Source organism: Pteronotus mesoamericanus, unplaced genomic scaffold (assembly GCF_021234165.1).
Source record: "Pteronotus mesoamericanus isolate MK-2021 breed Mesoamerican mustached bat unplaced genomic scaffold, CSHL_Meso_final contig_1193, whole genome shotgun sequence".
Taxonomy (NCBI): Eukaryota; Metazoa; Chordata; class Mammalia; order Chiroptera; family Mormoopidae; genus Pteronotus; species Pteronotus mesoamericanus.
In genome coordinates, this window is record NW_026555039.1 from 3,025,293 (window position 1) to 3,044,280 (window position 18,988).

Below are 18,988 nucleotides of genomic sequence, written 5' to 3' on the forward strand. Positions count from 1 at the left end.
CACTGGAGAGGGCGGGGTCCGTGCCCTCCCCGCGCCCCGGGGCCCGCCCGACGGCTCCAGCTGCCCCACAGTGGCTGAGCCTGCCCACCTCCCCGACCTGGAGTGGCCCAAGAAAGAAGGGAGGCCGAACCTCGGGGGCGTCTGGGCCGGAGCTGGGCGTGCCCGCGGCCGCAGGGAGGGGCGTTTGGCGACGCTCCCCTGCGGTGACAGCCGGCGGCGCCGGCGGTCGGCGGACTTTGGCGACGCTCCCCGGCAGTGACAGCGGGCGGCGGGCGCACGCTGCGGACTTTGGCGACGCTCCCCGGCGGTGACAGGCGGGGCGGGGTGGTTGCACGGCGGCCTCATTCCGGGGCGGGCGGGCGCCGAGCGCGGCGCGGGCGGGCGGACGAGCGGGCCGAGCCGGCCGAGGATGCCGCTCGGGGCGCCGCGGTCCTCGTGCCAGTGAGCGCAGCGCGCCGCCGCAGCCATGACGGTGGAGTTCGAGGAGTGCATCAAGGACTCGCCGCGCTTCAGGTGCGCCCGCGGGGCGCGCCCTTTGTGGGCGCCGGGGTCGCCGCCCCCTCAGAGCACCCGGGGCGGCCAGGGGAAGGGCGCGGGGCGAGGGCGTCGGTGCCCCCTTTGTGCCCGACGCGGAAGCCGGTGACGGAAGCTGGAGGACCCCGCCTCCGACAAAGCCCGCAGCGCCCCGGGACGAGGGGACGGAACAAAAGATGTCCCTTGTGCTGGTCACCTCGCGCGGAGGGCGCGCGCGTGGGGGCGGGGCTGCCGCCGGCTGGCCACCTCTCCGTGGGAGTGTCCACCCCCGCTTTGTGTCTGCACCGTCGTGCTGGCCACCTGCACAGCGCTGAGACCCTCCGCGGCCCTGCAGCCCTGCTCTGGCCAGGCTTGTCTGGGCTTGTGGGGCTTCCGTCCTTGGACTCTGTCTTGGTCCGTGTGCCCAGAGCAGTGCACGGGGACAGTCAGCTGGAGCCGCATGTAGGGCCTGGGCTGGCCGCTTGGCAGGGTGACCTCGGCGCCTGGAGGGGTGGGGGCTGGGCCGAGCAGACCTGATTGGAGGCTCCTGCCCTGGGTTTGTCACTTTGGGGCTCTGGGGGAGCGCAGGCGCACCCACGCGCGCGCACCACACGGTCACCATGTGCGCACGCCCGCCAGGCCTGAGCTGCTCCCGTGTGCAGCGTGCGCGCGTGGGAGCCGCGTCCGTCCGCACCTTGTCTTGAGGCACCAGGCCCTGGACGTGAATGTGTGGGTGAGCTGCACCCCTGTGCTGGCATGCGTGACACATGTGTGCAGACTTAGTGATGGAGGCGTGCACGTCACGTGTCCCTTCTGGATGTGCACACATGCACGTACTGTGTGCTTGCCGTGCGGGTGTGCGTGTTGGCACCAAACACACACGGTAGTTGGTTCGTGGGTGTCCCAGCACTGCCACCGTGCCCACGCATGGGATGGCACCGGCACGTCCACCCGGCCGCTGTGCACACGTGAGCCTGCCTGCGCCGTGTGTGTGCTGGTCTTGGGGTGCCGGCCAGAGGGCCTGTGTGTGTGCCGAGGGCGCAGCGCCAGCGTGGCCCCTGGGCCCTGAGCAGGCGCCTCAGGAGGGAGGCTGGGGGCGAGGGGTCTGGTCAGCCAGGAGAGCGGCCCCAGGCGCCGGGCGGTAGGGGGGGCCCTCTGCCGGCCCAGCCTCTGGTGCTGGCTGGTCAAGGGAGGGGGTGCGAGGCGCTCATGCTCTGGGGCTCCCCTCTGCCCACTTGCTGTCCTGGGACCCAGGCTGAGGGGAGCTGCAGCCAGGGCCTCAGCCAGGGCCTGGGCCTGCTGTGGCCGCGGGTCTTGCCGGGGCCCCTCCCGCAGAGCCCCACGTGCATCTGCCCTGCCGGCCAGACCGGACTCGGCACCCGCTCACCCCAGGCCTTGCCTCTCCACAGCAGCCTGTTCTGCCAGTGGCACCGCAGCGGGTGTGGTGGCCCTGCCGGGCCCCCTCCGGCAGGGAGGGGCGGCCCCTGTGGGAGGGCCCCACTGAGCCGGGGAGCGGCTGCGTGGACCCGTGGGGACCCTGGGCCACAGAGCCCGCTCTGGGCTTCGGGGCCACGGGTCTGGTTTGAGGCAACCCCGAGGTGCCTCGTCGGCTCTGCTTCAGGTGCAGCTGCGGCCGTGACCAGGGCTTCCTGGAAGTTGGCCTGGGCTGGGCCGGTCAGGGCGTGGCAGGCTGGGAGGATGTGGTCAGTGATGTGGGGCCCTGCGGCCCCCGCCCTGTGAAGGGGGACCCTGCCTGTGCGCCCTGGACCGGGGCGGGCCCCTACGTCCCTGCGCCTGTGGCCAGGGATCCAGACGCTCCCAGGCTGGCCTGGGCTCCACCCACCCCTGCTCTAGGGGCCCGACCCGGGTGGGGTTTCAGGCACTGAGTCACGGCCTTGGGGGGCTGGCCCCTCCCCACTCCCTGTCCTCCAAGCCGAGCCGCTGAGGAAATCCTGGAGGGAGGGCAGGGGAGGAGGCCTCGGGCCCTCAGAGGCTGGGGAGGGCGAGGTGGCGCGCTGGCTCCCGGTGCAGCCCCACCCCTGCCGCTCGCCTGTGGTGGCCGCGCTCCGTGCGGCTGCGGCGCCGGGTCTCCTCCTGCAGCACCGTCTTCGGGGTGGGTGGTGCTTCCCTGCCCTGGGACCCTCCGAGGGGCAAGGGAGCAGGACGGGGGTCAGGGCCCTTGGGGTCCCCGCCTCGAGCGGTCGGACGCACGCCCCTCAGCCCGCACGCCCGGGCAGTCCGGCCGGGCAGCCCTGGGTGGGCCGGAGCCCGGGCCGTCTCCGCGCCAAGCAGGCGGCCTCTCTGACCCATCTCTGCTCCAGAATGTGGTCCCCTGAGCCCCTTGGGAATGGGCGGGTGCTGCTCAGAGGGGCGCCCCTGTCCTGCCAGGTGGCTGGCGGGGACGTTACAAGGTCCCTGGGTGGCCGGTACCCCCAGCCCCAGCTTCTAATGGAGATCGTTTGGAGCTACACCCTGTGCGAAGGACTAGGTCCTGCCCGCAGGTCTGGGAAACCCTGGGACACGCCCCTCCCCCTGCCCACCACCCCTGCCTGACCCGCCAGGGCCTGTCCCTGGGGCCTGAGCCCATTCCCGCGGCCCCTCATCCCCGGGAGGCCAGATGGGCCCAGCTCACCAGCTGAGCGGCGGGGGCGGGGGTGGGGGGGGCGCCGGGATCCTGGCCTGGTTCTGCTGTTTCCTGTTCCTGGAGCGTGTGAGGGGAGGGAGACGTCACGTGCCCGATCCATCTGCCGCCGCCGCCTTCCGGGGATTCTCCTGTCCCAGGCTTCTCTGGTGATGTCATGCGTTAACTCTCCCCTCCCCGAGGTGGCCCGTTGTCAGGCGGCCCCACGGGAGTGGGTGCCCCCGAAGCCGAGCCCGCTCCCCCCCGGCCGACGGTGCCGGCCTGCGTCTGGAGGCTGGGGGCGTCGGGGGTCTCGGGATGCTGAGGAAATCAGAGGGAGCGGCCGTGCGGCGCTCTGGGCTCCGGCTGAGACGGGTCTGCTGCAGGGGCTCCCGGGCCGGGGTGGAGGGTCCGCCTGGGGTCTGGGGTCCGCTCCGGGCCCTGGGGCTGGGCAGGAGGGGAGCTGGCCTGCCTTGTCCCCACCCGAGATGCACCTGCCCTGGGGCCCCGGCCCCTCCCTCTGCCCTCAGGCTTGTCTGACCTCCCTGCCCGGGGCTACAGCAGCTGCCCCTACCTGGGGCCGGACACCCGACAGGGCCTCCTCCCACCTGGGGCCGGGGTGGGCGCTGGGCAGCGCTGGGTCAGCGGGACCTGGGTCCCGGCCCTGGCCCCTCCTCCCAGGCAGCGGCAGCCTCTCCCACCTTCCGCTTCTCCACCTGCCCGAGGGCCGCGGGGCGCAGGCCGGCAGTGGGGAGCAGCCCCCGCGGGAGGTCCTCGGGGAGGTGCAGGCCCGGCCCGGCTAGGAGTCAGGGTGGCCGGCTGCAGGCTGAACCCGGCCGCCCCGCTCCCATTGCAGGGCGACTATCGACGAGGTGGAGACAGATGTGGTCGAGATCGAGGCCAAACTGGACAAGGTGAGGGCCCCCCCGCCCCGGGGCGCACGGCGGGAGTCCAGTGCCTCTCTCCGCCGCCACGCCCAGCGGCCGGTTTATGTGCAGCGTGCGTGTGAGCACCCACGGGTTGCACCTGGGGCGTGCAGCCTGCGAGCTGTGCGCAAGACGCGGCGGTGTCCCCTGCGCCCCAGCGGGGCCTGCCGGGCGTGTCCCAGGTGCCACATGCGCTGCACATACGCGTGTCCACCCCCGGGTCTCCCGTCGGGTGGGGTGGGCCGCGGCGAGTTCCCCCCAGGGTAGCTCCAGGGCGGGAGGCAGCCGCTAGGGTCTCTGCCTCTGAGAGACCAGCCTGGGGCCGGGGTGGGAGACGGGAGGAGGAGGAGGGGCAGTGTCCCTGAGCCCCCTCAGTGGCCGTTCCTGCCGGCTGTTGGCCAGGACCGCAGCCACCCCCGCCCCGGGTGCTCTGCGGGGGCCTCCCTGCCCTGCTCCAACCTCCTGCTCTGAGCCAAGGCCCGGCGCCCGGGGGCTCGGGTGGAGGGCGGGCGGTCCAGGCCCTCTCGGCCTGGGGCAGCCCAGAGCAGCGGTAGGGAGGGCGGGCGGAGGCGGGTGGCCTGAGGGTCCCCCTTCCACCCCACCCGCAGCTGGTCAAGCTGTGCAGCGGCCTGGTCGAGGCCGGCAAGGCCTACGTCACAGCCAACAGGCTCTTCGTCAGCGGCGTCCGGGACCTGTCTCAGCAATGCCAGGCCGACGCCGTCATCTCGGTGAGGGGCGGCTGACCTCCAGTCAGGGGTGGGCGTGGCCAGGCAGCCCCCCGAGGCCGCCCAGGCCCTGGGAGCCAGCGGGCCTCTGCGCTGGGCGGCAGGGGTGGTCCTGTGGCCTGCGGCTGCGGAGGCGCCGGCCACTCGGGGGCACGGCTGTTCCACCTGAGTGATGGGTGTCCCCACGCTGCCCCTCAGGAATGTCTGCAGAGGTTCGGAGACAGCCTACAGGAGATGGTCAACTACCACATGGTGAGCCCTGCCCGCCCAGCGCGGGGGTGACGGGCTTGAGGGCCTGCTCGAGGGCTCGTCCGGGACGGCTCCACTGGGGGGTGGCCTGGAGGGCCAGGCGGGGCCGTCAGGGGCTCTCTGCCGGCCGGTGGGGAGGACAGGACAAGGAGGTGGCGACACAGCCCAGGACAGAGGGTGGCAGGGGTCTCAGGGGGAGGGGCCTCGGAGGCTTGCCCAGGGCCCCCGCGCCAGGCGGGGCCTCCAGCAGAAGCATCCCCCAGGCTGACCCCACGGCCCCGGACGACTGGCCTCACTGCCTCCCGGGGTCCAGGTGACCCCCAGCCCTCAGCGCCCCCAGCAGGGACACTGGGGCAGCGCCTGAGGCACACGTGGGTGGCCGGACATCGGCCTGGGAGCCAGAGCCCCAGACTAAACAAGGGGCCCCACCCCCCACAGAGGAAGTTCAGAAATAAACCAGGTCAAAACAGCTTGTCCTGCCCTGTCTGCCTGTCTGTCTTCTGATCCTGGGCCCCATAAGTGCTATGGGGAGACCCCAGCTCCCGACACCCACCCGCCCACTCCCCGGCCCAGTCCCTCGGGCCCTCCGGCCCCGACCCAGCCCTCCCCGCTGCAGATTGTCCTCTGGGCGGCCTCCCAGGGCCCGGAGGCGGCGGGGGTCACCAGGTGCTCCGTGGGGGCCGGCCGTGTGAGGCCGGGCTGTGGGAGGCCGCACGGGGGCCCCATCTGGGGTGCCATTGGCCCTCAGCCTGGCCCAGAGCCAGGAGGGGACATGGGCAGGTGGTCACAGCTGTTGCCTTGGGCACTGGTCCAGGCCTGGGGGCCACGCCCTCTCCCGGGCCCTGGGAGGCCGGCTCTGGGGGCATTAACGGGGGGGGGCGGGGGGTGCTGGCTGGGCTGGGTGGAGCGTTCCCTGGTTCTCACCTGGGGGGGACAGGGGCCTGGCCCTGGGGGTCTTGTGGGGGAGGCCGCTGACCTGCCCACTCTCCTCTGGCCCCCAGATCCTGTTTGACCAGGCCCAGAGGTCCGTGCGGCAGCAGCTCCACAACTTCATCAAAGAGTGAGCGGCCCGAGGGAGACCCGGCCCGGAGGGGTCTGCACTGGAGGGGGAGCGGGCGCAGCTGTGCTTGGTCGGGGGTCCCGGGGCCTGCTGGGGGCGCTTCTGGGCGGGACAGCCTGCAAGGGCGAAAGCCGGGACGGTGGGAGGAGGCTGGAGGGCAGGAAGAGGGGCGAGGCGCGACCGCAGAGGGAGGCAGGGTCGCCCCGGGCTGGACCTGCTCTGGGAGAGGCGGGGAAGGGCCGCGGGGGCTGTGGATGGGGGGCTGAGGGAGGGGGGCGCACCCAGCGCGGAGGCTGCAGGGCTCGGGGCTGCCATGGGGCGCCAGCCGGGAGGCAGGACGGGGGCCCTGCCCGGGAGCGCGGAGGGCGGACAGGAGGCCCTGGGGGGCATGTCTGGAAGGGGGGCCCCACGTTCGGCCCTCCTGGGAGCCCTGATGTGACACCTGCCACCCCCAGGGACGTGCGGAAGTTCAAGGAAACCAAGAAGCAGTTTGACAAAGTACGGGAGGACTTGGAGCTGTCCCTGGTGCGGAATGCCCAGGCCCCGAGGCACCGGCCGCACGAGGTGGAGGAGGCCACAGGTGCCCTGACCCTCACCCGCAAGTGCTTCCGCCACCTGGCGCTGGACTATGTGCTGCAGGTCAGACGCTGGGCCTGGAGGGGTTGGGGGTCGGGGGTCGGGGGTCGGGTCTGTGAGCGGGGGAGGGCTCCTGGGTTCCGGCCGACTGACAGAGCTGGCATCCGTCCTGGGAGGCGCCTCTGGCTTGAAAAACCGTCAGTGTCAGATCTCGGGAAGGGACGTGGCGGGGGGCAGGCCAAGGCCCAGAGGTGGGGATGTGCTGGGACCAGCCCGGGGCCGTGGCTGCAGGTGTGGGGGCCGGAGGGACTGTGCGGCGCGTGGGCTGGGGGCCCTGGAGCAGGCGTGGGAAGTCCTGGCTTTGTCCGTGGGAGGGACCCCTGGAAATGAAAGGCCTCCAGGCCGCGGCGGGGTCGGCGGTCGGCCCCCGAGCAGGGACATGAAGATGAGCCGGGGGCCCTCGGGAGCCACGAGGCGCAGGCCCCGGCGACCTCCACCTCCGCCCACCTTCCCTGTCCTCCCGCCCCCTCTTGCCCTGCCCCCCCGCAGATCAATGTCCTCCAGGCTAAGAAGAAGTTCGAGATCCTGGATTCTGTGAGTGCCGGTCAGGGGCGGGCGGGGGCTGCGCTGGAGCTCGGCGTGCGCCCGGGACGGGCGGGGCGGCCTCACCGTGCCTCCCGCCCGCCCGCAGATGCTGTCCTTCATGCACGCCCAGTACAGCTTCTTCCAGCAGGGCTACAGCCTGCTGCACCAGCTGGACCCCTACATGAAGAAGCTGGCGGCCGAGGTGCGCGCGGGCGGGGGCGGGGCCGGGCAGGGTCTCGGCGGGAGGGCCTTTCCCGCCCTGATGCCCCCCCCCCCGCCCCCAACAGCTGGACCAGCTGGTGATCGACTCGGCGGTGGAGAAGCGGGAGATGGAGCACAGGCACGCTGCCATCCAGCAGCGGGTGAGGCGCCGACCTGCCCTCCCCGCAGGGCAGGGGGCGGCGGGGACCCCAAGCGGCCTCCACCTCTGTCCCTCTCCAGGCCGCTGAGCTGGGAAGCCCCTGGGGACATGCACGTGTGCTCTGTCCCTTCCCCCAGACCTGCCCACGCAGCAGGAGGGCAGGGCGGCCCTGTGGTCGCTGAGCTGAGAGGTCGGGGCAGAGGGGGCCAGGGGCTCCGCCCCTCAGCGCACGGATGCTGGGGGCTTCCTTCAAGGCCAGTGGCAACCTCCGGGGCCTCAGTGGCCGGCTCCTACCAGACCCTGTTTGGTCCCTTGCCAGACCGTTGCCCCCATGCCGCCCTGGGCGGGGGTGGGCGCGGGCGCAGGTGGTGCTGCCAATTTCAGAACCCGGGGAGCCTGGGCAGGTGGGGGCTGCAGGCGGAGCCGCTGCTCACTGGCATGCCTTCCCTCCTCCCACCCCTGCCTGCGCTGCGGCCGGCCGCCTGCAGACGCTGCTGCAGGTGAGTGGGCGCCCCCCCAGGGGGAGGGAGCCAGGGGAGGGCCAGTGGGCGGGGCCTCTGCCCTCCCTCACCCCGAGGCCCTTCAGCACCAAGGACACCTCCCACCGCCTCAGAGCTCCCAGACACCTGTGGGCACTTCGCTGTAAACCGTGGCTGGCACCAGCAAGGACACGGGCTGAGCCGGGATGCATCCCCCGTGGGAGCGGCGGCAGCTGTCCCTTCCTGGCCCCGCTCAGCCAGGGAAGCAGGTGGCTGGGCCTCCTCTCCCACTGCCGGACACACAGGACAACTCTCAGTGTCTCCCCGGCCTGGTGAATGGAGCTCTGTCAGGCAGGGAGCAGGCCAGCTGGCGACATGAATGGGGGACTCGGGGCGGGGGGAGGCAGCTTCCTTCCTGCCCCCAGAGCCTGCGCTCTCCTCAAGGCGGGGGGAGGCGGGCTGGGCTCCGCGGCCCCGCGGTGATGTGAGGCGACTGCCCCCAGGGGCTCCCGGCAGGGGCCTCACTCAGGTCCAGGGTAGGCATTCACTGGGGTCTGGCTTCGACCCCCCCAGGACTTCTCGTACGATGAGCCCAAAGCGGAGTTTGACGTGGATGCGCCCAGCGGCGTGGTGATGGAGGGCTACCTCTTCAAGAGGGCCAGCAACGCCTTCAAGACCTGGAACCGGTGAGGCCGGGCCTCCCTGGGGTGGGGCAGCGGGGGGCCCTGCGGGGGGCCCTTGAGAGGTCCCGCCTGACCCCCAGCCCGTCCGCCTGCCCAGGCGCTGGTTCTCCATCCAGAACAGCCAGCTGGTCTACCAGAAGAAGCTGAAGGTGTGTGCAGGGCCCCCGCCCTGGGGCCCTGGGGCGGGCTGGGGCAGCGATGGGTGTCATCGCCTGAGAGGGCAGGGGGCAGAGAGCGCTGGGGTCTCGGGGAGGCTGCATCTGTGGGGCAGAGCAGTAGGGGGCGGTCAGGACTGGGCGCCGTGCGCGAGGGCCGCTGCGTGCTGCCCGCAGGACGTGCTGACCGTGGTGGTGGACGACCTCCGCCTGTGCTCCGTGAAGCCATGCGAGGACATCGAGCGGAGGTTCTGCTTCGAGGTCGTGTCGCCCACCAAGTGAGGAGGCCAGCCCGGCGGGGGCGGGGGCGGGGCGGGACCCCCGCCCGGCCGGCCTGACGCCCCCTGCCCCCAGGAGCTGCATGCTGCAGGCCGACTCCGAGAAGCTGCGGCAGGCCTGGGTCCAAGCCGTGCAAGCCAGCATCGCCTCCGCCTACCGGGAGAGCCCGGACAGCTGCTACAGCGAGGTGTGGCCCCGCCAGCGCCCCCCACGCGTGCACACGGCCCCTGCAGGCTGCGCGCACCCGTGTTGTGGGCGTGGGTGTGCACGGGCTTTGCTTTGGGGACCCCTCAGGGGACCGAGGCCGGAGCTCCTGGAGGGCTGAGTGGCCCCTCGTGCCCCCTCAGAGGCTGGACCGCACGGCGTCCCCGTCCACGAGCAGCATCGACTCCGCCACGGACTCCCGAGAGCGCGGCGCCAAGGGCGACACTGTGCTCCAGCGCATGCAGAGCGTGGCTGGCAACGGCCAGTGTGGCGACTGCGGCCAGCCGGACCCCCGCTGGGCCAGCATCAACCTGGGCGTGCTGCTGTGCATCGAGTGCTCGGGCATCCACAGGTGGGCCCCTGGGCAGGCGGGACGGCAGGGCTGGCAGGCCGAGCCCCCCCCCCCCGCCGCTCACGCTGGCCCCCCACCCTCTAGGAGCCTGGGTGTCCACTGCTCCAAGGTGCGGTCCCTGACCCTGGACTCCTGGGAGCCTGAGCTGCTGAAGGTGGGCGTGGGGCCCTCGCGTGGGGGCGGGGCCCGCGGGCGGCGCCGTCTGGGACTGGGGGCTGAGGCCCGCCCGCCTGTGGCTGTCTCCCGCCAGCTGATGTGTGAGCTTGGGAACAGCACCGTGAACCAGATCTACGAGGCCCAGTGTGAGGGGCCGGGCAGCAGGAAGCCCACAGCCAGCAGCCCCAGGTGAGGCGGGCGCAGCAGGGCGGGGCGGCGAGCGCCCGCCCTGAGCGCGGCCTCATGCTCGCCCGGGTCCAGGCAGGACAAGGAGGCCTGGATCAAGGACAAATACGTGGAAAAGAAGTTCCTGCAGAAGCCGCCCCCCACGCTGGCTCGGGAGGCCCCGCGGCGCTGGCGGGCCCTGAAGTGCCCGGGCCACCACAGCTCCCCCCGCGCCCCCACCGCCCGCCGCAAGGTCCGGGTGGAGCCTGTCCTGCCCGCCGTCGCGGCTCTGTCCTCAGGTGGGCGGGCTGCCGGCTCACCTGGACAGGGTGGGGGAGGCCCCGGGGGGAGTGAGCCGGGAGCCCTGCCTCGGGGGGGTCGGGGCAGAGTGGGGCGGGGGCGGGGCTGGGGGCGCCCAGCGTGACGGCCCGGGCCTCCCCCACCCCCGCGCAGGCGCTGTGGAGCGCAGGTTCCGCCGGGACTCCCTCTTCTGCCCCGACGAGCTGGACTCCCTCTTCTCCTACTTCGATGCGGGGGCTGCTGCGGCTGGTCCACGCAGTAAGTGCTGCGAGCCCCAGGCCCTGCTGCCCAGCCCTCGGCCCAGCCAGGGCCGAGGGCAGGACGGGGCGTGGCGCGCCGGGAGGGCCCCCCCCCGCCACAGCCGCCCACGGGGGGGGGGGGCGCGGGGGCAGGGCTGGCAGCACAGGCGGTCTTTGCCGGCGGACGGGGCTAGGAGGCGGCCTCCGGAGGCTGAGCTGGGTGGGGAGGACGGGGTCAAGCCAGGCGAAGGCTGGGATGGTACCTCGAGGGGCTGGGTCACGCTGACTCGGAGGTGAAGGCCAGGACCCTCAAGGGATGCATGTGAGTGGGCGTGTGCTGTGTGCACACGGGAGTATGTGTGTCAGTGTGCATTCAGGTGTGTGTTATGGGTGTATGTGCACATGTATGCCGGGGGCTTGGAGAACTGGTGACACAGCTGGGCCCCTTCCTGCCTCCTATGTTGGGAGCAGCTGCCCGCAAGGCCGCCTGCTAACGGCCGGTCAGCGCCCCCTGGCCTGGGGACTGTGCGGCGCCTCCCTGGGCAGAGTGGGCAGGGCGGATGGGGTGGCTGCAGCCAGCAGAGGGCGCTGCCTCACCAGCCTGGGCCTCGGCCCTTCTGCAAAGGCTGCCCTGGGCGAGCTGGGCCAAGAGCCCCCTTGGGGCGGCCAGGGGCCCTGCCTCCAGGGCTTGGCCCAGACCCCATCGCTGGCCAGGGCGCCCCCCTGCTCCCCAGCGGCGGCTGGCCCCGCCCCTGGGGGCATTCCCTGGAGGATGGCTGGGGTGTGGGGAGGAGCCGGGGATGTTCAGGACCCCTTCTGCCCACGGACCCCGCAGGTCTGAGCAGCGACAGCGGCTTAGGGGGCAGCTCCGACGGCAGCTCGGACGTCCTGGCCTTCGGCGTGGGCTCCGTGGTGGACAGCGTCACTGAGGAGGGTGGGTACATGCCTGCCGCCTCTGCCGCAGCCCCTGCCTCGCCCCCGCTTCCCTGGCTGTGGGCCAGGCCGCGGCCCCTGACCGCCCGCGGCCCCTGACCGCCCGCCTCTCCTCGCAGGGGGCGCGGAGTCCGAGGAGTCCAGCGGTGAGGCTGACGGAGAGGCTGAGGCCTGGGGCCTGGCGGACGTCCGCGAGCTGCACCCCGGGCTCCTGGCACACCGAGCAGCGCGCGCCCGCGACCTCCCCGGGCTGGCGGCGGCGCTGGCCCACGGGGCCGAGGTCAACTGGGCAGACACAGAGGCTGAGGGCAAGACGCCGCTGGTGCAGGCGGTGCTAGGGGTGAGCAGGGCTGGGGCTGCGCGGCCAGACACCGGCGTGCGCTGGCACCTTGTCGCCGTCGCGCCTGCCCCTTCGGTAGCTTGTACACAGGGCCCCTGCCCTCCGCCGTCGTACGCCAGCCTCAGTCTGGCCACGGTGCCCCGGGCCCTCCGAGGGGCCGTCCCCTTGGCGCACCTGACTGGTCCCCGGTTCCCCAGGGCTCCTTGATCATCTGTGAATTCCTCTTGCAAAACGGAGCGGACGTGAACCAAAGAGACAGCCGGGGCCGGGCGCCCCTGCACCACGCCACGCTCCTGGGCCACACTGGGTGAGTCGCGGCGCCCCCCAGCTCGCCTTTGGGGCCCTGCCGCCCGGGCGCGCCCCAACTCGTCTCTTCTGCCCTTCAGCCAGGTCTGCCTGTTCTTGAAGCGGGGCGCCGACCAGCACGCCTTGGACTTTGAGCAGCAGGACCCGCTGAGCATCGCGATCCAGGAGGCTAACGCCGACATCGTCACGCTGTGAGCCCGCAGGCGGGAAGGGGCCGCCGGGGTGGGCGGGGCATCGTGTGAGCGTAGGGGGGTCGCCGAGTGTGGGACGCTGTGTGGGGGCCCTGGGGCGGGGCGCCGTGGGGGGGCGGGGCGCCGCGGGGGTGCGGGCCCTGGGGCGGGGCGCCGTGTGGGAGCGGGCCCTGGGGCGGGGCTCCGTGTGTAGGCTGGGGTGCCGCTTGGGGGCGGGATCCTGGGGGGGTCAGGGCCGCGGGGCCGTGGCGCCCTCACACTGCGCTTTCCCCAGGCTACGCCTGGCGCGCATGGCCGAGGAAATGCGGGAGGCCGAGGCGCCACCGGGCCAGCCGGGCCCCCTGGCGGGCAGCAGCCCCACCGAGCTCCAGTACCGCAGGTGCATCCAGGAGTTCATCAGCCTCCACCTGGAGGACAGCTAGGGCGCGCGGGCCCGGCCGCCTGGCCCTTTCCCGAGCCCTGGCGCCCCACGCTCCGGGGGCTCCCGCAGCCTGCTCTGCCCTCCTTGGAGCTGCCAGGAACCCCAAGGCTGGGGAGGGACCCCAGCACTGAGTCTTCTGAAGCCCCACGTTTCCCCAGAGGTGCTGCATCGCCTGGTGCCCCTCGCCCCAGGGGGGACCCCATGTCTTCAGGTGACTCCTTCCTCGGGGGCCTGGGTTGCTCATGTCACAAACTACTCTCAAGGTTCCGCGTCACCTCGTGCCCGCCTGTCCTCGGGGCCGTGTCACCATATGTCCTTCGGTCCCTGGGGCCCATGTCACCTGTACCCCTTTGTTCCAGGACCTTGCGTCCCCCCGTCCCAGGGGCCCGCGTGATCCCGTGCCCCCACTTTTATTGCCCCAGATGCCGACCTGCTAGTTAGGTCCCTCCCACCCCCCCGAGCCCCTCCACTGGGCCCCAAGGCCGGTGGCTGGCCATCGGCCCCTGCGAGGGCAGGAGGGGCAGCCCACCCAGGGAATCAACCCGCGTACCTCACTCAGTGGCCCCGGCATCCCGGCTGGGCTTCTCTGGTGCTGGGGGTGGATCTGGCGTGGAGCCTCAGCCCTGGCTGGACGCGGGCGTCCTGAGCCCACGTGGCTGGCCGCGTGGGCCCTGTGCTGGGTGGCCCTGGACTGGGTCCCGGCCTCCTCCAGAGGTACTTGGCTCAGAGCAGGTACATAAAGGACTTTGGCACTTTGCACCCCGGCATCCAACGCTTTGTCACGGACTGAGTGGATTTTCTACGGCCACCTCGTTCTCACTCTGTCTCGCCTCTCCTCTTTGTGGACTCTGGAGGACCGCCTGGACCCAGCTCTGTCTGCTGCCACGGGGAGGCCCCTGCCGCTCTGCCCCCCGCTCGCCAGCTCACCGCGCGGGCTGGGCCCTCGGGTGGGCCGGGCCCCTCAGCTCACTGCCCAGGGCCCGCGATACCTTCTGCGCTCCCCGTGCTGGGGGCCCTGGGGCAGCAGCTGGGCCTCTCCCCAACTTGGGTCCTTGATCAGGCCAAGGCCAGTCGGCTGGTCACTATGCAAAGGCTGCCCAAGGAGGCTCCATGGGCGGCAAGGTGGGCACTGACCGGGCCCCCCACGTCCCTCACCTGCTGCCTGTGACCCCTAAAGAGCAGAATTAACTCCTTCCTCTCTCCCTGCTTGAGCTCTGTCCCCACTTCCCACCCCACTGCCTGCCAGGGCCTCGCGCCTGGACCTCAGGCCGGCGGGACTGCCCACTCCAGACCGCTCAGTAATAAACTGCTGCTTGCATCGCTGCCTGTCACTGGCTCGCCCGCCTCACTCTGCTGTCTCGGCTGGGGAAGGCGTGTCTCTGGGGCCCCGGCCTTTCCTGAGGGGTGGCCCTGAGTGGGGTCGCAGCAGAGCCCCAAAAGGAGCCAATAAGCGGGAACCTAGGAGTCTAGCGGGGGCCTGGGGCTTCTTTGATGAAAACCGACTCCTGACGCCCCAGCCCCTGTTCCCCAGCCTGCCTGCCCTTCTCTGGCCTGGGCTGCGGCTGCCGGGAGGAGTAAGGCTGGAGGCCAACGGGCAAGGAGGGTCTGGGCCTGGTCTTGTCCCTTGGGTGAGCCCCAGCCCCAGCTCCCGGGCTCAGTGACCCCCTGTCCCCCAAAGTGTCCATGGCCCCAAGGAGTGTGGCGGCGCAGCCTGACGTTTTCGGCCGTTCGGGGAGGGCAGTCGGGGAGGGGGGGGCAGGCGCATGTTCCAGCCACCAGGTGGAGTCGCCAGTTTTATTACAAGGCAGCCCAAGGTCATCAGGTGCCTGTCTCCTGCTCGCACACACCGACACACAGGTGTAGGCAGGCGTGTTGGCGCAGGCAAACACATGACACCAAACAGACACACTGCTGTGTGGAGGCACCCCCCCCCAGGGCATGAACATCACATGAATGTACACGCGCCAGCACACACATGCATGTGCATTCTCGCTTCCCTCGCACATGTGCACAGGCACTTGGTCATGCCTGGAACATGGCGTCCAGAGCGGTGGGGACGTCCCTCTCCTCCCTGCTCGGGGGCGGGGGGGCTCCTCGAGAACTCTGAGTCCCCCGCTGGGCAGGGCAGCTGCCCCGACGAGAGCCCTGATGTGCTGGGCACGCGGGGCCTGCCCGCCAGCCCTCAGGCTCCGGGGCCGCCGCTCCCTGGGCCGCAGGCTCCGCTCCGCGGGCCGGGGCGGCCCCGCAGTGCTGGTCTGGCCCCCCGGGCAGCCAGGAGAGCCCGCCGCTGCCACAGCCCCCAGGTCGGACGAAGTTCAGGCTGGCTCAGCGCCAGGGGACTTGGTGGACACACACTCGACCTACGTCTTCAGCTGGGACTCCTGCCAGAGCCCCGGGGAGCATCGCCAGCTGGGGTCCTGCGTGTTCGGCGTCACGCCTGCAGTTGCCGGGCGCCCGGGTGGCCTCCGGCTTGGGGGTGAGTGGCCACGACCAGGGAGCCCCGTGCACGGCGGAGCCGGCGGCAGCCCAGCAGCAGGGCAAGGGCTGTGGCGTCGAGCAGCAGCTCCAGCAGCTCCAGGACGGAGAGGACAGACGAGCCGAACCACAGGCTCCAGAGGCTGCCCATGGCAGACAGCAGCTGCGGCACCTGTCGGCGGCGGCAGGCCTGTGAGGGGTGCGCGCCTCTGTGTGCAAAGCCGGGCCGGGTTGGTGCCGCCCGCGTCCGGCCTGCTCTGCCCCTCCCGCAGCCCTCGGCCCGGCCCCCTCACCGAGTACACAGGCGTCTCGTCCACCGTGCGGTAGTTGAGCTCCTGGTAGAAGATGTTCACCTTGGCCACGTTGCTCCTGGAGGCAGACGGAGGTGGGAGGGGCTGGGCCGGGACGCGCCACGTGGAGGAGGTGGGGGGCCTCTGCCCAGGGCTCCAGCCCCGGCGGCTCTGCTTGCCCAGGACAGCGAGGATCCAGTCCTGCGCACGGAAAGCTCCCTGTGGCCGCGGTTGCCCTAGCCTTCCAGGCACCGCAGGCCGGTGAGGGCAGGGACCCCGGGGCAAAGGCCGGTCCTGGAGGGGCTCTGTGGGACCCCCATATCCTGCCTGCTCATCCGCCCCTCACCCCCACCCTTCAAGGGACTCACCCCGGACTTGGAGGAAGGCCACCTGGAGGTCCCAGCAGAGAGCTTGTAGGAAGACTCCCTAGGACAGACAGACCCCATCGGTCACACCGCTGCCCTGGCGCCAGGGCAGCGGCCCCGGAGCCCAGCCCTGCCACTCACCTGCAGGGCCTGGGGCAGCGTGAGGCGCAGGGGAGCCGGTGGGCCTCTAGCTCTCTGTAGAGACGGTAGAAGCAGTGGCCTGGGGAAGGAGGGGTCAAAGGCAAACCCATCAGGAGGGACCCAGGGGTCGCGGAGGTTTGCGGGCTGACAGGCAGGTGGGCAGGGGCGGTGGGCGGGCGCGGGGCTCACCCCAGGCCGGGTGCCGGGCAGAGCTGCAGTGCTCCGCGCCGGGGGGCAGGGGGTAGAAATAGTAGCCGCAGGAGCAGGTGTCCAGCATCAGCTGCTGGAAGCAGGAGACGAGACAGGCCTGCGGGGACAGCGGGGGCCAGGGCTGAGGTCCCGGCAGCCGTCCCTCCCCCGGGGCCGGCCAGCCTGCGGGTTGTCTGCCCGCCCTCCCCAGGCCCTTCCTGTCCGCCCCGCCCCGCCCCGGCGCACCTGCATGGTGTAGGAGGCGTTGTACAGCAGCCGGACGTCCACGGCCGCCGCCTCGTCCGTGCAGTGGCTGTAGGGGCTCCCGAGCCGGCGCACCTCGTCCTGTGGGGAGCGGTGGCCTCAGCCACTGACCGCCCTCGCCTCGCCCTCAGGCCCCAGGGCCCGGCGGGCCCTCGGGAGCGAGGGCGGGGCCCCTGCTCTGCCCGCCCCAGGGCGTGGGGTGGTGCCGACGCACCTCGCGGATGCCGATGGTGGTCTCGGTCCCCGGGCGGATGCTGAAGCCGCGATGCTCCAGGAAGGGCGTGTGGTTGCGCAAGTGGACCATGACCTTGACGCCTGCCTCCGTGGACAGCAGCGGGAGGTGGTCCTGCTGCTCAGCCCTGAGCACCAGGCTGATCCCTGCGGGAGGCCGGGGGTGAGGCCTGGCGGGCAGGGGCGCCCCGCCCCCGCCCGGCCCCGGGCTGGCACTCACCGTGGGTGACGCCCGGGCGCTGGGCGGCCCACTCGCCGTTGAAGGTGTAGCAGCTGCCGCAGACGGGGTGGTGGAAGGTCTGGAAGTGCCTGGAACCGAGGGCCAGGCTCAGGGCGGCACGCGCCCCTGTGCCGCCACCCATCGCGTGTGGCCTGCCGGCCCGGCCGGCCTTATCTCCGTGGGGAGCTGTTTGCCGCCGGCCCCAGGCCTGGTGGGCGGGGCGGAGGGGAGCGCCCACCCCGCCCCCACGCACCGGGCCCGGCAGTCCCGGCCGTCGTAGTGGCAGGAGAAGACGAAGTGGTCGCCGTGGCCGTGGTGGCTGTCCTCACGGTCTGCGGGCAGCGCAGCCAGGATGTCCACGTAGTGGAAGAGGTACCAGGCTCGCACGGCCTCGACGCCGGAGGAGTAGGCGCGGTCGAAGCAGTCGCCGCCGGTGCGGTTGCACTGTGGGGGAGGCAGCTCTCAGCTCAGCCCCGGCCTCGCCGGCCCACACACCCGCCTCAGTGCCCAGCGCGCGGCGCTCACCAGTCTGAAGCCCACTGTGTTCTGGCCGTCCGGGCCGCTCAGCCTCTGCAGGCGGATCCTGCGGTCCAGCTGGAAGGCAGGCTCTGGGCCTGGGTCCTCCGCGAGGGGGGCGGCCCCACTCTCGCTGAGGTTGAACTTGTAGAGGGCGTAGATATTCTCCTGGGCAAATTCGTCCAGGGCCCGCAGGTGCCTGCGCGCCAGCCTGGGCCTGTGGGGGAGGGGCGGGCTGGGTCAGAGTCAGCCGCCAGGGCCCCGCGTCTGTCCCCAGGGTGACTGGGTGCCCACCAGCTCACACCGATCCCACTGAGCTTCACCGGGCTCTTCCTTCTCTCTCTCTTTTAAATACTCACCTTAGAATACGTTTTTACTGATTTTAGAAAGAGAGGAAGGGAGAAAGAAACATCGATCGGACCCACAGCCTCGGTGTGTGCCCTGCCCAGGAATCGAACCTGCAGCCTTTTGGTGCACAGAGCGGGGCAACGCTCAAACCAACCGGAGGCAGGGCTGGTCCTTCTCTTTGAACACCCACCCCCAGAGGGCGGAGGTCTCAGGGGTCCCGACCGCGCTCAGGGGTGCGGAGAGGCGGAGCCAGGCGTGCACAGCCCAGGGGCCCCTCGGGCCGGGGGGCGGGGTCCGGAGCCCTCACCGGTGCGGGTTCATGTTGCACAGCGTGACGGAGGGGAAGAGCTTCCGGTCCGAGTGCACGGACACGGTCATGAGGACCGGGTAGCGCCAGTACTGCTCGAAGAGGAGCCCGAACTGCCAGTAGAGCGCGCCCAGGGCGCCCAGGAACAGCAGCCCCCAGGACGCCGTCTTGAGGCGGTTCTGGCCGGAGCAGACGAGGCGGATGGCGCCATGCATGGTGGCGTGGGCGCAGAAGAAGGTGAACAGCTCCCTGAAGGAGCCGGGCAGCTCCACCAGCTTCTCCCCCTGCCCCTCCTCCACCTGCGGGGGCGGGGGCGGCTGGGCGGGGGGGCACGTGCACCCGGCCTCGGCCGCCGCTCCAGCCTGCGTGGAGAATCGAGGTCAGCAGGGCCCAACGTGGCCCGACCCCCACCCGGGTCTCTCCCCGCCCCCGCCTTGCCAGCGGGCCTTCCGTTCTCCGTCCCCGGGACTCCCGGGACAGCGGTGTCCTTCGGACTCCAGGGGTGCGGCCCAGCCTGCTGAAACGCGAAAGGGGTCCCACCAGCGGCATGTGGCCGAGAGAGAGAGAGAGAGAGAGAGAGAGAGAGAGAGAGAAAGAGGAAGCAAGAAGAAACATCGGCCACACCGGGGACGGGCCTGCAGCCGTCCCCACTCCGCCGGGCAGGGCACGCCCGGCCTCCTCAGGCGGGTCTTATCAGGGCAGAGTCGAGCCTGGGCCGCGGGGCAGGGACAGTGGGCGGCAGCGCCAGGGCCCTGCCCAGCCCTGTTTGCAGGCTGGCGGCTGGGTGGGTCCCTGCTGCCACCTCCCGCGTGGGGCAGGGGCCT

At 71.9% G+C, this 18,988-nt stretch overlaps 2 protein-coding genes across 2 annotated transcripts; one reads left to right on the top strand and one right to left on the bottom strand.

Annotated features, from left to right (window-relative positions):
- Positions 1-349: 349 nt before the first annotated feature.
- Positions 350-14,124, top strand: ACAP3 (ArfGAP with coiled-coil, ankyrin repeat and PH domains 3). Its single transcript, XM_054584478.1, has 24 exons — positions 350-513; positions 3,990-4,047; positions 4,668-4,787; positions 4,983-5,036; positions 6,035-6,093; positions 6,549-6,732; positions 7,219-7,263; positions 7,361-7,456; positions 7,542-7,616; positions 8,104-8,115; positions 8,668-8,780; positions 8,875-8,926; positions 9,110-9,210; positions 9,287-9,398; positions 9,559-9,767; positions 9,852-9,921; positions 10,018-10,112; positions 10,185-10,387; positions 10,542-10,646; positions 11,463-11,561; positions 11,680-11,900; positions 12,098-12,207; positions 12,287-12,397; positions 12,672-14,124. The coding sequence occupies exons 1-24, from the start codon at positions 467-469 to the stop codon at positions 12,817-12,819; spliced, it is 2,499 nt and encodes an 832-aa protein (XP_054440453.1). The 5' UTR covers positions 350-466; the 3' UTR covers positions 12,820-14,124.
- A 1,125-nt stretch (positions 14,125-15,249) lies between these two features.
- On the bottom strand, positions 15,250-18,713 carry SCNN1D (sodium channel epithelial 1 subunit delta). The gene is given in 13 exon segments (XM_054583800.1): positions 15,250-15,465; positions 15,587-15,784; positions 15,952-16,009; positions 16,090-16,168; positions 16,279-16,396; positions 16,525-16,623; positions 16,757-16,920; positions 16,994-17,082; positions 17,247-17,437; positions 17,519-17,726; positions 18,165-18,493; positions 18,496-18,526; positions 18,598-18,713. Coding segments are annotated over 13 exon segments (1,896 nt in total).
- Positions 18,714-18,988: the final 275 nt, after the last annotated feature.